The 16,712-nt window shown below is 35.5% G+C and overlaps 1 protein-coding gene across 3 annotated transcripts in view; it reads right to left on the bottom strand.

The window, feature by feature from the left end:
• Positions 1–460: 460 nt before the first annotated feature.
• Positions 461–16,712, bottom strand: part of LOC123536147 (5'-3' exoribonuclease 2-like) — a 114,904-nt gene continuing 98,652 nt past the window's right edge. For 2 of the 3 annotated variants that reach the window (XM_045319001.2, XM_053549170.1), the window contains 5 exons: positions 7,722–7,779; positions 5,332–5,373; positions 3,458–3,584; positions 1,511–1,645; positions 461–962 (listed from right to left, as the gene is read on the bottom strand). In XM_045319001.2, coding sequence (XP_045174936.2) covers positions 912–962; positions 1,511–1,645; positions 3,458–3,584; positions 5,332–5,373; positions 7,722–7,779 — 413 coding nt within the window. In that variant the 3' untranslated portion in view covers positions 461–911. The remainder of the gene's footprint in view (positions 963–1,510; positions 1,646–3,457; positions 3,585–5,331; positions 5,374–7,721; positions 7,780–16,712) is intronic. The other variant, XM_045319012.2, reaches the window with a different exon arrangement.

The following is a 16,712-nucleotide window of genomic DNA, read 5'->3' on the forward strand; positions in this document are numbered from 1 at the left end:
CAATATTCATGAAGATCAATTGAAAAATACAGCCTCTATCGCATACACAAGGTTTTTCTTTGATTTGACCTAGTGACCTAGTTTTTCACCCGAGATGACCCATTTTCGAACTCAGCCTAGATTTCATCAAGGTTATCATTCTGACCAATATTCATGAAAATGAATTGAAAAATTCAGCCTCTATCGCATACACAAGGTTTTTCTTTGATTTGACCTAGTGACCTAGTTTTTGACCCGAGATGACCCATTTTCGAACTCGGCCTAGATTTCATCAAGGTTATCATTCTGACCAATATTCATGAAGATTAATTGAAAAATACAGCCTCTATCGCATACACAAGCTAAATGTTGACAGACAGACGACAGACAGACGACAGACGGACGACAGACGACGGACGCCGGACATCGAGCGATCAGAAAAACTCACCTGAGCATTGCTCAGGTGAGCTAAAAATACAGCCTCTATCGCATACACAAGCTAAATGTTGACAGACGACGGACGACAGACGACGGACGACAGACGCCGGACATTGAGCGATCAGAAAAACTCACCTGAGCATTGCTCAGGTGAGCTAAAAATGGCACCAGTTTACAACATCAGCAATGGCTATTAAATGTTCAAGTTATCTGGATGGTCTTCAACTGTGTAATTAAAAAAGTTTTTTAACTTCCAGGTAACTGACAGACAACACATTTCGTCTTTCAACTTTACAGAAAATGAAGACATGTAAAATCGTGTTTGCTGTCTGCAGTCAATTGCAGAATGCACATTTCTATATAGTATCTAAGTTTATTCTGTAGATGATCCCCAACATTGTTTTTGAATATATCAACATTCAGCATTAGGCAGACTGTACACAGACAAGGAGCATAATGCACGACTGTTCCACTGTTTGCCTCAGGCCTGACCCTCATCTTCTGTAACCAGGGGGCAAGGGGTACCCTCTGTTGTCTTTCCCATACTGAAAATACATAGAAAACACAGTATTAAATAATAACACAAACAATGTTTCAAGGTTTTGTGTAAAAAGATGTAAAAACAACAACAACTACTAAAGTGTATACACTCTAAAACATAACAGAAGGTAGGGCAGTAGTAAATAAATTTGCTGTATGTTCCATATAAAACAATGAATGAAGTATTGCTATGCAATACAGTCCCCTACTGGCAGGTGACTAATTATCTCAACAGCAGTATAACACAGTGATCTGATATCTGTCAATGGTGTTTATATTATTATGCATCACTTTTGGATTAAAAATTACAAAAAAGTTACAGATTGGACATGAAAAAAATCAATGTTGACTTGACCTCAAAGTGTGACCTTAAAATGGGTACTGCAAAACTCACAGCCTTACGAAAAACAGATAAAAAACAAGATATATTTAAGTTATATATCTGATCAATCTATTACTGAGATATTCTACATGCATACCCTGGATCAAAACTACTTTATCTTGACAAGCTTGGCACAATGTACTAAACTGCTAGTGTGAAGACTTTACATACTGTGTCATTTCTGTTTCCTTGCTGGTTCCTGTTCCCTCCACTTCCACCACCACTGTATGATGTAGAGTATGATCCCCCATACCGGGAACCGCCACCACTGTTATATGAGCCACCATATGAACTTGCATTGCCATACTGTAGAAATACATAATGGTTATAAAGACTTCATCTTCTTCCTCAAACTGCTGCAAATAACTTTAGGACCTTACAGGTCACATTAAGTATGTTTGGTTACAGTTTATTGATCTTTACCCTGCTAAATTTCTAAAATGGACTGGTCCATCATCCAATTTGGGCAGTACCACTTGTAATTCAAAGGGGTGTTCACTGAAAATTTACTGACTGAATAGCAAACAGTGCAGACCATGATCAGCCTGCACTTGTCACAAAGACAAAATCACTTGCCGCCAGCAGACTACGATTAAGTATTTAAGCTTTAGTTAACAGAATAGTTTTAAACTAGAATGTGTCTGTAGGACACAGGGTGTGCCCCCACTGGTATATTTCTCACAAATAAGGGGCAATAATTCAAAAATTTGCAGTCTTAAGGGGGTATAACCTCAACAAACATTTTATGAAAAGGATTCATTATTCTAGGCCATATACTTTTTGAGCTATGAGCATCACAAACAAAAAATCCACTATTTTGGCTATTTCAAGGGTCATAACTCTGTAATAAGCGCTAAGATTCCCAAGAAGAATGCCAAGTGTGCAAGGTCACATCATGATAAAGACTCAAGCAAGGTTTCATCCATTTACATCATATACTTTTTGAGCTAGGCACATTATTAGGTGAAAATGTGCATTTCTGACTATTTCAGGGGCCATAACTTTAAAAATAGGGGGTGGAGCCAGCCAAAAAAGTTTATACCATGATAAAGACTCATGCAAGTTTTCATCCATTTACATCATATACTTTTTGAGCTAGGTGCATCTCAAGGTGAAAATGTACATTTTTGACTATTTCAGGGGCAATAAATCTGGAAATATGGGGTGGAGCAGTCAAAAAATAGGAGGTGGGCAAGTTCATATCATGATAAAGACTTGTGCAAGGTTTAATTAATTTATATGATATACTTTTTGAGTTAGGTGCATCACAAGGTGAAAATGTGCATTTCTGACTATTTCAGGGGCCATAACTCTGGAAATAAGGAGCCAAACGAAAAATAGGAGGTGCGCAAGTTCATATCATGATAAAGACTCATGCAAGGTTTCGTCAATTTATATCAAATACTTTTTGACCTAGGCGCGTCACGAACTTCGGACGGACGCACGCACGGACAAGACCCAATCTATATGCCCCCACCACTCTTTGGGGGAGGGGCACAACAAACAGGAATCATTTTAGTAAATATTTATTACAGGTACTGTAGTAATATGTAAAACTGTAAAATATGACCACAAGTTCACTTTCTTATTATTACCTTGACTAAGAGAAGATTTAGTATAGATACTGGGCAGTGCATCCCCAAATGATGTGATAAATACACAAATGCTAATGATAAACAAGATTATTCCACAGCCATAAAACGCCCTACCAGAAGGAGACTTTGTCATATTTGCCCAATAGGAACCATATTTATAGCTGAAACTGGACTAAATCATATAACTCAGGTTTCATGAAAATAATTCCTGTATTTCAAAGTTAACCATCAATAAATGGACAAAATATAATGACCTGTAATTCTTAATTTTGCTTTGTACAAAGTTCATGAAACCAGAACAGCCATAGTATTTGAGATCAACATACTTTGATAAACTTGCTAAGGGTACTGTATAACTGAGCTATTCAACAGTTGATTTTCTTAACTAAATTTTTGTTGTAGATTTTCATACATTTTCAATACTAGTAGCTGTTTTGTGCTTTGGATGATATTCAAATCTCTAGCGGTCAACATTTGTCATATCATATTGTCTGGTAAGCAATATTCATTTTGTATTACTTACTCCGTATCCGGTAGCCCCGCCTTCCTGACTGTGTCTACCATAGCCTCCGGACTGGGCCTGCGTATTTCTCTGAAATGCATTCATTGGACCAGACTGGTTCCTCTGGTAACCTTGGTTACCCTGGTTCCTACAATACACAACATCTGTCTTAATGACGGTTTTGTGCAAGGAAATACCATAAATCTGGGGAGGAAATTTAAGATTTCAGTTATGCATACTGCAATATGCAATATATATCTGACATTGAGAAATGAAAAAAAAAACTGAAAATTTTGGTATTAAATATCTGTAAATATAAATCAGTCATCATTATAATTAAAAGAAGAATCATTCGATGACAATTTATATCTGTATGGTTTAGAATTAGTAAAAGTTAGAAGTTACAGGTAAGTAGAAGCACAACAATCTCGAAATTATCAGTGAACGGATCAAGTTTCATACATTGTCATTTCTTATTAACTTTTCAAAAAATACTGCAACTCTATCCCAAAATGCCCATGAGAAATGATTAACCAAGCTGTTTTCCCTATCCGGATGTTGGATGTCATATTTCATGGCAACTTGCTTCGGGGTCACTCCAGGTGATCGAACGACCCTCTTTAAAACCAACCAATCATCCAATTACCAGCCCCTATAGCACCTTATTTACAATTATATGCATTGTTCTCTTGTACCGCTAACAAATAAAACAATTATCATGTTATTTTCACATGAAATGTTATATTCTTGGAGTCTGAATAGAGAACAGAAGCTGACCTAAACGATGAATATTTTGTGAGCTCATTATCCCACCCACCAGAACCAGCTGATGTATTAATGTGAAAATATTAGGCTACTTTTATAAGGCTGTACTAAATTCTCTTACTGGTAACAAAGAAATGCCTTTTAAACATTTTTCTAATAGTCAGGAATTTAAATAATGTAAGTTTTGTAACAGAAACAAGTGCTGGAACAAGAACAAAATTTAATATGAGCAGAAATAAACAGTGCTGTTACTGGAAACTAACTTTTAAAACTGGTTTAAATAAAACAAGCAGATTCAGTGAATTTATACCCACCGCTGAATTGACTGTTTCGTGAATGAGAGGACTATATTTTGAAAAATATTTAATTTTCATAAATATTTACTGTAAAATCATTTAATTTTGTGGGCACGAAATTTCGTGGTTTTGGTCAAAACGGCAATTTCGTGGGGATATGAATTCGTGGATTTCAACTTTTGACCATAAAATGAACGGGAATTTTACCTGTTCGTTGGGATTAAATTTCGTGGATTGACACAACCACGAAATCCATGAAAATTAGTCCCCCACGAATATTAATGATTTCACAGTATGAATTTTAAAATATTTAAAGACCAATGACTCTGCAGTTAATTATGAGATCCTGATGAAAGGTGCGCCTACAGCCCTTAAGTGATTTATATTTGTGTCAAATTTCATGAAGATCCATCAATGACTATAAAATAATTAAAGAGCAATAACCCTGAAGTTATTTAAGTGATTCTGACAAAATTTGCGCTCCCAATACTGCCCTGCAGTGATCTACATTTGTGTACAGATTTATGAAGATCCATCAATAGTTTACTTAGATACAGTTAAACATCCCTTTTATTTTTTACCAAATCAAGGGGAAAAACTCTGGTTTAAATGGGTCAAGGGGGAAAATACTAAATGTGAGCAAAGGTCATGTACTAATTAATAATTATGTGAGGTTTAGTGATTTTGGCTAAAACACTTTTTGAATTCAAAGCATTTATAATTTCTGACGGGTGGATGCACAGACGAACAGCCGGACCTACAACGCCAAATCTATATCCCTCCACCTTCGGCGGGGTTAATTAAAAAGAAGCAAGAATAAAGTTGAAAATTTACATGTTTGGGTTAACATGAGGTAATGCAGGAGGCATCCAACCTCTGAAATGATACAACACCTCTAGCATTGTCTCTAGTATTTATAAGTAAAACATAACTATAACTAGAAGATGCTTTTGTAGAAAAGCGCATGTCTCCCCCAGCGCATAGTAATAGGCAAGAAGTCAATAGAGGTCAGAAGCGAACGTCAAAGAGACACTGATGGTTGGCTGCAGATTGGGATCATCTACTTGGCATGTCCAATCATCCCATTAAGTTTCAACATTCTTGGCCTAGTGGTTCTTAAGTTATGGATTGGAAACGCTTTTCTATGTTCTGGCCCGTGACCTTGACCTTTGACTGAGTGACACCTAATTCAATAGGGGTCATCTACTCTGTAGTTCAAGCATCTTATGAAGTTTCAACATTCTGGATCAAGTGGTTCTCCAGTTATTGATCGTAAAGTGTTTCAATGTTTAGGCCCGTGACCTTGACCTTTATACAAGTGACCCCAAAAATGATAAGGGTCATCTACTCTGTAAGTCCTATCATCCTATGAAGTTTGAAGGTTCTTGGTCTAGTGGTTCTCAAGTTATTGATTGGAAACCATTTTCAATGTTCGGGTCCCTGTGACCTTGACCTTTGCTCAAGTAACCCAAAAGTCAATAAGGGTCATCTACTCTACATGTCCAATCATCCTAAGAAGTTTCAACATTCTGGGACAAGTGGTTCTCAAGTTACTGATCAGAAATGGTTTTCCATGTTCAGGCCCCTGTGACCTTGACCTTTGATCTATTAGCCCCAAAAATTGTAATGTCCATCTACTCTGTAAGCCCTACCATCCTATGAAGGTCAAATGGTTCTCCAGTTATTGATCAAAAATAAAGTGTGAAAGACGGATGGCCCCTGTGACCTTGACCTTTGATCAAGTGACCCCAAAATCAATTGGGGTCATCTATTCTGCATGTGCAATCATCCTATGAAGTTTCAACATTCTGGGTCAAGTGGTTCTCAAATAATTGATTGGAAATGGTTTTCCATGTTCAGGCCCCTGTGACCTTGACCTTTAACAGAGTGACCCCAAAATCAATAGGGGTCATCTACTCAGCAAGTCCAATCATCCTGTGAAGTTTCACCATTCTGGGTCAAGTTGTTCTCAAGTTATTGATCGGAAATGGTTTTCCATGTTCAGGCCCCTGTGACCTTGACCTTTAACAGAGTGACCCCAAAATAGATTGGGGTCATCTACTCTGCATGTCCAATCATCCAATGAGGTTTCAACATTCTGGGTCAAGTGGTACTCAAGTAATTGATCGGAAATGGTTTTCCATGTTCAGGTCCCTGTGACCTTGACCTTTGATGGAGTGACCCCCAAAACAATAGGGGTCTTCTACTCTAACAGCCCTGCCATCCTATTAAGTTTGAAGGTTCTAAGTCAAATGGTTCAGCAGTTATTGATTGGAAATGAAGTGACGGATGGACGGAAGGACGGACAGAGCAAAAACAATAAGTCTCCCCCAGTGGGTGAGACATAATACAGACAGGGTTTTTTAACACTTAAGAAGATAAAATGGACCGCAACTCTCTTTTTTGTGTTATCCTTGGTGTTGGTGTCCATGTCATGGTTATAAAACTCATGTTGTGATTAATTTTTAATTATTTCACATATTGTTTTATTCAACCATGTTATATGTACTCCTTACCAAAATAACCTATCTATCTATCTAAAATCATGTCCTGGAAAATCATTCTAGTGCCTACTGTTTCTATTTTTTTAATAAGTAATAACAACAAGACATAACAGATATAGTGATGTCATGACTTTTCAGATACTGTTACGCCATGACTTATCAGATATAGTGAAGTCATGACTTATCAGATACTGATACAGTGACATCCTGACTTTTTAGATATAGTGATGTCATGACATATCAGATAAAGCGACATCATGACATATCAGATATAGTGACATCATGACGTATCAGATATAGTGATGTCATTATGTATCAGATATAGTGATGTCATTACGTATCAGATATAGTGATTCATGACATCTCAGGTAATAGCAACTCCATTAGGTATCAGATATAGTGACGTCATGACATCTCAGATATAGCAACGTCATAACATCTCAGATATAGTGACGTTATGACATCTCAGATATAGTGACGTTATGACATCTCAGATATAGTGACGTCATGAAATCTCAGATATAGCAATGTCATGACCTATCAGATATAGCAACGTCATGACGTATCAGATACAGTGATGTCATAACATATCAGATATAGTGACTTCATGTCTTATCAGCTAAGATGTTAAGACTTCTGCAGCAAAAAAATATCATCAAGACTTCTTTTAGAACACAATGCCTATGTTGTAGAATGGTTAACATGCAGTGAAATACTTACCCTCCTTGTCTGCCACCATACCCACCATAGCCTCCATTGTTATAGCCACCTCCACCCCCTGAAAGTAAATTTAAACTTCTAACCTACTGGAAAAGTAAATATACCACTGGAATCTAAATGTAAATACAAACTATTGGAATCTGAATGTAAATATAAACAAGAGCTATCACTAAAGGCAATTAATATCCCCAGACACTGCTTTGATACATGGAAAGCATGACCACTGACCTTGAAGTCTGACCTTGACTTTGTACCTAGTGACTTGAGTTGCCCGTTCTGCATGTCTTTTTACAGATTTTATTAATGAGATTAACAACTGATGCAAGTTTTACGAAAATCCTTTCAGTATTCAAGAAGATATGGGGTGGAAACAACTTTCAGCTATTTGATAACTGACATCTAAGTAGCACCTTGACCTTGCGCCTAATGACTAGATCCTTAACAAGTAATGCTAATTTTATGAAATTCATTTTTTTCTTTTAGAAGATCTGGGGTGGACACAGCTATTTGATCTGTTACCTTTAAATGTGACCTTGACCTTGAACTTAGACCCAGGTCATGTGCTCTGCATATCGTCTTGAAGAGGTAAACTTTTGATGCTAGTTCTATCAAAATCTTCCATGAGGTTTAGATGACATGGAGCAGACATCAAGCTGTCATGTAGTTAAGCTATTTGACCTTTAATCGCAGTTATTTTTGTATTCTGCACATCACCTTTGTGAGGTAAGTAATTGATATTAGGTTCATGAAAGTCTTCCAAGTGCTTTAGACAATATAGAGCAGACATTAAGTTAAGCTACCTGACCTTAAACCTCAGAGTTTGACCTTGACCTTGAACCCAATGACCTGTTTGTGTGCTCTGCACATCCTCTACGTGCGATTAACAACTGATGCTTGATTAATGCAAATCTTCTCAACAGTAAAGAAGATTATGGAACAGACATGGATGTAATGATAACATCTAGACTCTAATAAACCCAATATACATTGTGCTACTGGTAAAACTATTTGAAATCTGAATGTAAAATCTCAAGTTAACATAAACTAGAGCTATCACTAAAGTGATGAATGTACCTCCCGCATGCACTGACACATACATATGAATTTGACAACAAGACTGCAAATTATGTGGACTGTATGTATTACAGTATAGTAACAAAAAACAAAGTCCATAACTATGTAGATATATGTATCTAAAAGAATGTAACAGCACCATGCACAACTAGGTTGGTACTGATCACTTGTGTAAAGTTTCATTAAATTGTGTGCAAGGTTTGGTAGATTAGGACGACAACAAGATTGCATATGCAGGTGATTACAAATATGTAACAAGAAACAAAGTCCCATAACTCTGCAATTTTGTCGCTGAAAGACTTAACATGCCCATGCAAACTACTGTTGTTACTATCAGTTGTGTGAAGTTTCAATTAAATGTGTCAGTGATGAGACAGATGGTGGCACAAGATTGTGTCTCTATGTATATAGTATAGTAACAAAAACAAGTCCATAACTCTGCAAATTTTTTTCTGAAAGACTTAACATGCCCATGCACAACTACTGTTTACTGATACATGTGTGAAGTTTCAATATAAATGTTGTGGTCAAGGATGAGAAGATGGTGACGCACACAAATTGTGTCTATGTATATAGTAAAGTAACAAAAAAACAACTGTCCCATAACTCTGCAAATTTTTTTCTAAAGAACCTACATGCCCCATGCACAACTACTGTTGGTAACTATCACTTGTGAAGTTTAATAAATTGGATCAAGGGATGAGAAGATGTGCACAAATTGGATCTATGTATATAGTATAGTAAACAAAAACAACAAAGTCCAATAATCTCCAAATTTTTTTTAAGAACTACATGACCCATGCACAACTACTGTTGGTACTGATCACTTGTGTGAAGTTTCATTAAATCTTGTCAAGGATAAGAGAGATGTGCCACAAGATTGTTACGACAAACCCAGATGGACAGACAGACAGTGAACAACAGCACTGAAACCATTATACCCCCCTTACAACTTTGTTGTCGGGGGGTACACTAACGAAGTAAATCTGAAAGTAAAATGTAAACAACTTAAATCTGAAGGTAAACACATAAACTAGTGGAATCTGAAAGTAAATATATACTTCTGGAACCTGAAAGTATATATATATCCTACATCTGAAAGTAAATATATAATATACTGAAAGAAAATATATGTACTACATCTGAAAGTAAATATATATACTGAAAGTAAATATATGTACTACATCTGAAAGTAAATATATATACTGAAAGTAAATATATATCCTACATCTGAAAGTAAATATACATACTACTGAAATCTGAAACTAAATACATAAACTACTGAAATCTGAAAGTAAATAAACTACTGAAATCTGAAAGTAAATACATAAACTACTGGAATCTGAAAGTAAATAAACTACTGAAATCTGAAAGTAAATACATAAACTACTGGAATCTGAAAGTAAATAAACTACTGAAATCTGAAACTAAATACATAAACTACTGGAATCTGAAAGTAAATAAACTACTGAAATCTGAAACTAAATACATAAACTACTGGAATCTGAAAGTAAATAAACTACTGAAATCTGAAACTAAATACATAAACTACTGGAATCTGAAAGTGAATATAATACCGAAATCTGAAACTAATACATAAACTACTGGAACGAAGTAAACAACTATCCTAACTTGATCCGAAAGACTCCCCCCCCCACATGCACTACACTGTACTTGAATTTGAACAAATTGTCAAATATGGGATGTACAAATTAGTGTATATAAGTAATAGTAACAAAAAACACAAGTCCCATAACTTGCAAATTTTCTAAAGAACTAACATGCACCATGCACAACTAGTTGTACTGATCATTGTGTGAAGTTTCATTAAATTGTGTCAAGGGTGGGTAGATTGGTGGCACAAGATATATAGACTGTTATGTAATAGTATAGTAACAAAAACAAAGTCCCATAACTCTGCAAATTTTTTTCTAAAGAACTTAACATGCCCCATGCACAACTACTGTTGGTACTGATCACTTGTGTGAAGTTTCATTAAATTGTGTCAAGGGGATGAGGAGAGATGGTGCGCACAAGATTGCGTCTATGTATATAGTATAGTAACAAAAAAACAAAGTCCCAAAAACTTGCAATTTTTTTCTGAAAGAACCTAACATGCCCATGCACAACTACTGTTGTACTGATCACTTGTGTGAAGTTTCATTAAATTTGTCAAGGGGATAAGGGAGATGGTGGCACAAGATTCGTGTCTATGTATATAGTATAGTAACAAAAAAAACAAAGTCCATAACCTGCAATTTTTTTTCTAAAAGAACCTAACATGACCCATACACAACTATGTTGGTATGATCACTTTGTGAAGTTTCATTAAATTGCTTCAAGGGGATAGGAGAGATGGATGCACACAAATTTTGTCTAGTATATAGTACTAGTCAACAGAAAAAAACTGAAAGTCATATACTCATCAAATTTGTTTTTTCTAAATAAACACTAAATGTCCATGAAACTGAATTTTACTGATCTGTCAGTAGGAACGTTTCTGCAAATTGTGATCAAGATAGAACTGGTCGACAAGATTGTACTAATGTATTAGTATATAACAAAAAAAACAAATCCATAACTCTGAATCTTTTATTTTAACTAAAAATAAACTACTAATCATGAAGAATCAACCCGATGCACAATCTACTGATTGTTAAGAATCATTGTTTGAAACTTCATTACAATTGTGGTCAAAAGGGATGAGGTAGATGATGGTGCGGCACAAGATTGTGTCTATGTATATACGTAAAGTAACAAAAAACAAAGTCCCATAACTCTGCAAATTTTTTTCTAAAAGAACTAACATGCCCATGCACAACTAGGTTGGTACTGATCACTTGTGTGAAGTTTCATTAAATTGTGTCAAGGGATGAGGAAGATTGGCCGCACAAGATTGTAGTCGATGTATTAATAGTATGTAACAAAAAAACAAAGTCCCATAACTCTGCAATTTTTTCCTGAAAGAACCTAACATGCCCCATGCACAACTCTGTTGGTACTGATCACTTGTGTGAAGTTTCATTAAATTGTGTGAAGGGGATGAGGAGAGATGGTGCGCACAAGATTGTGTCTATGTATATAGTATAGTGACAAAAAAAACAAAGTCCCATAACTCTGCAAATTTTTTTTCTAAAGAACCTAACATGCCCCATGCACAACTACTGCTGGTACTGATCACTTGTGTGAAGTTTCATTAAATTCTGTCAAGGGGATAAGGAGAGATGGTGCGCACAAGATTGCGTCTACGGACAGACGGACAGACAGACGGACAGACAGACAGACAGACAACCTGAAACCAGTATACCCCACCTAACAACTTTGTTGTCGGGGGGTACAATAAACTACTGAAATCTGAAACTGAATTTTACTGGCTGCAGAGGACTTTCTGTTTGATATTGCACTTTCAGATGTCTACCATATTCATGTTTTATCCTTTTACCTTCACTTTTGCAAAAAATGTTTATATTTCTGACAACTTTATAAATGTTTGTGAAAGAGTAATTTCTTTCTTTGTTCTAAACCACAGTTAACAAAGGCAGCTTGAGAAAAGAAAACAAATATTCAAATTTCTCTTGCATACGTCCAGTGCACTAAAAATTGTAGAAACTGGAATATTTTGATACTTCAGCTCAGTGTAACACCTTTATCAATTAGGTATCACTTGAAATGGATTAGGAGTCCATTAGCTGACAATTAGCTGGGAGCTAGGTGTAAGCGTGACACTCTTCAAGTAGCGGATTAACGTACCGTCATTGTGCAATCTTTCATACTTGTGTACTTGTGTTTGATGATTGAAATTCCATAAAACATTGGTCAACCCAGTCATTACAGTAACAACATTTATCGTGGCTCACATTTGTAACAAAGAACAATGATTTCATATCATTAAAAAGGTCTCTCCAAGCTAATACCAGCAATTAGTGAGCCAAATAAAACCCGACTAACACACAATAAAACCAACAATATTTTCTTGATTATTATATTTTGTGTGTAAAATTGACAGTGTTGCACTACTACTGGAGAACTAACAATATAATAAAATTACATATGTCATCAAAATATTCAAATAATCTTTGCTACAGCTGTTTTCAACTTGCTTCAAGAAAAAAGAACCCGACAACTTATGTCAGCTAAAAGTTAGGATAATCAACTACAGCAATGTTCAGCTGATGATGGGATTCAAAACCTGCAACCTCTGCACTCTGACTCTTCCTACCTAGTCCCCTCCAGTATATACCTGCATTAAACATCCATCTAGTTTGAGTAAAGTTACTTTAAGGAAACTGACCAAGGATGAAAGTCGGATCATTTTTGCAAGACAAGGGGATATAGAAAGTGTTGAAAGCTGAAACACATTATTAAATCAGTGTACTGCCTCAGATGCTGTAAAGCATCATGGGAAATCCCTCATTAACCAATCATTACTGTGTAATTTGCTGCGACATCAATTCATTAAAGCAGATGTGCGGCCCGCCATGTTATTATTCACAGGCACTGATTATCGGGCTACCACTGACGGGCAAACAAAATACCAATTTTCCTCATCACCTCTCTCAATGACAAATACACAAAAAAGAACAAATCTGTTTGGACGGCAAATTAAACATGTCTTAATCTTTGAAGAATATGAAATTACAGAAGCTTAACTTCACATGGCCTTTGGTCCTTTCTTCGAGAAGTTCTAAAACGTGAAAAATATTCAGGATGCACGTTTTTAATTGAAACCTCTTGACTCAAAATTACGCAAAAATTCCACAAATCAACATCTACACTAGCTAGCTCCTCTCCAAAAGTAAGTACTATACTTCTAAAAAAACTTATTTCAGAAAAATAATCTTAGAAAGAAGAAAAACACAACTATTCACATTAGTTATTTTATCTTTTGTCTGTCTAATAAAAGAATTTGGAACTACTGATTTGCATTTAAATCGAAGCAAATTTTGTAAAATATTCTCATCCATCTGAACGGCTTGCTGTAAATCTGAAACACGTCTTGGCAACCTCAGAGCTATACAATGAAATTTCTACGAACTATGCTAAAGAAATAATGACAAATCAAAAAAGAAATATTTGGGTTTCAGTAATTGGTTATTTGACCAAAGCAATTTAGTCGACAAAGGAAACACTGAGTTGATATTTGGAGATTGACAACTATTGTACGTCTTGAGATGGACTATGAATATTGCATACATCTCACAGAACTTTTCGCTAGAGATTCAATTATGGCTGTATTGACTGCCCTGTGCCCTGATTGACAATAATTGACTGTGAATGTGTGCGGAATGCAAGAGAATAAATGTTCAGCCCCTCTATAGTGACAACAAAATCTTGTTAATTTGAAAATTACTCCTGTTTTTCATTATGTCTTTAAGAACACAAACTCACAGGTCTATTTAAAAGAAGAAACACTGTAGTCAACATTCTCCCTGAAAATACTCGACAGAATAATAAATAAAGGCCATGAGTCAAGAAAAAATTATCCAGCAACATACACATGTCCACTTCCAGTTGATGATACAGTGCAACCTCTGTAGAGCAACACCCTTTGGGAGATACAAATATTGACTGTTATGTAGAAGTAACCTCTGTAGAGGAACACCCTTTGGGAGATACAAATATTGACTGTTATGTAGAGGTAACCTCTGTAGAGCAACACCCTTTGGGAGATACAAATATTGACTGTTGTGTAGAAGTAACCTCTGTAGAGGAACACCCGTTGGGAGATACAAATATTGACTGTTATGTGAAGGTAACCTCTGTAGAGCAACACTCTTTGGGAGATACAAATATTGACTGTTATGTTGAGGTAACCTCTGTAGAGGAACACCCTTTGGGAGATACAAATATTGACTGTTATGTAGAGGTAACCTCTGTAGAGCAACACCCTTTGGGAGATACAAATATTGACTGTTATGTAGAGGTAACCTCTGTAGAGGAACACCCTTTGGGAGATATAAATATTGACTTTTATGTAGAGGTTGTTGTTCTGGAGAGGTAAGTTTGATAGTATATTTCACTTGGGAGAAAATTTGATGATGTGTTAAGAGAGGTTTCTGCTTGAGAGAACCGTCCTGAGAGGTTGTACTATAAATATTTCATTTGAAATGAAAGGAACCTGTAAGAAAATTTGAGATAATGATGTTCTTATGTAGTTGTATATTTCAAAGGTCACAAGAGCAGTCAAGATATAAGCTAAAGTTATCCAAGTGTTGAAGCCCTTAGGTGGATTAATTTTGAAATTAGACCGTAATATTTATGAAACTATACATGTACTGAATTGTTCTGAGAAATTAGATACGTAATACAAAGTGACTTATTTGGAATATGTCAAGTAATTCTGTAGAAATATTAATCTATCAATATTTTCTTTGACTTTGTTTTGGTTGGTTTTTAAGTACTCCAGTAATGAGTAGTATAAAATTCTTAAACAAGAGTTCATATTGTTAGTTTGACAGTTTACTTCACTTCCATGTGCTATTTTCAATTTTTGATTATGTACTGTTTAGCTAATTTTGTTAAATTCATAACACCTGAGACACATATGTTATCAACAATGACACAATATTGAAAAGCCATAAAAAAAGAGAAGAGTTCGAAAGGGACAAGACACTATGAAAAGGCAAAATGGGACCTGTGTACTGCATGTCATATCATCGCAGAGAATGTTAAACTTCAACTGCAAGAAAAATCATTGAAATTTAGTTATAATTTTTATAATTTTTATTATTTTAATAACCAAACTTTCTGTGCATGTATTCTATAATGGGTAACAACGTTAAAGCTGGCAAGAAAATGCCCAGACACTGAGGCTCCACGTTTACAGAATTTTGTAAAGGTTTAAACATTAAAATATAATAATGGTTTAAATGGCCTTCAATTATTACCTTCATTCAGGACTATGCAAGGTTTTTACCCTGCTATCATGGTGACCCATCATCATAAATATATTATTTTCTCTGAATTAACAGGAGAAATATCACAAATTCAATGTAACTTTTGGTTGTGTGCTACCTATGGCACTGTTTGTGAAATGGAACATTTTATTTTTGTCCAATCAAATTTAGCACAGTTACATCCCAATTACCAAATTTATTCCTTATTGAAAAATTATGCCAAACTGACTGCTTACTATTATTGAAAAAGAGACATCTAATATAATTTACAGGTAGGAAATCACTTGTTTTGTTCAGTTTTATGAGCAGAGAAAGACTTTTTCAATATGACATGGACCCATTCAAGTGTATAAACGTCGGAGCCTTAATAGACGCAAACATGGTCTTACATATTACACCCCACTGTTCAATTTCAAGTTTATGTGAATCTTTTTTTGTCAACTATACAAGACCTTTCTCTGTCTTTAAGCTGAAACTGTATTTTCAATTGACTGCTTAACCTATTGAAAAAGCAATACAGGATAACATCCTTATGGAAACTTTCATGATTCTTCTTAAAATAGTAAGAATATATTCTTGAGTACAGAAATGCCATTTTTCTTAAAAATTGGAAAAAACCCATCTATTTCCTTCAATTATAAAACATGAAGAGAACACTAAATTGCCCAACAGCATATAGAATGTTTGTGTAATTGTAAGCTGTTGTAGAGAGGTATTGACTTGTGGACATACCTGGAGGCAGACCGAGGAATAAAGAAGAGAATGGAATCTCTGACAATCATCCGCATTTATGACTTAATGTCAACCATCATTTCCAGGCACTTCAGAATGAAAGCTCTGTCAAATGGGATAATCATGTGATTTTGTCAGTCAGAAATTGCTGAGAGAAAACACCGCGTTAAACTTTCGTCTGTCTTTATTAAGAAGAAGAGTGACATATTAGCCGAGGCTGCTTCATTAAGCATAGCACTCCAGTCAAAACCAACATTCATCGTGTCGTATTCAATATGGCCAAGAGGCA

This window comes from Mercenaria mercenaria, chromosome 1, assembly GCF_021730395.1.
Source record: "Mercenaria mercenaria strain notata chromosome 1, MADL_Memer_1, whole genome shotgun sequence".
Lineage (NCBI taxonomy): Eukaryota > Metazoa > Mollusca > Bivalvia > Venerida > Veneridae > Mercenaria > Mercenaria mercenaria.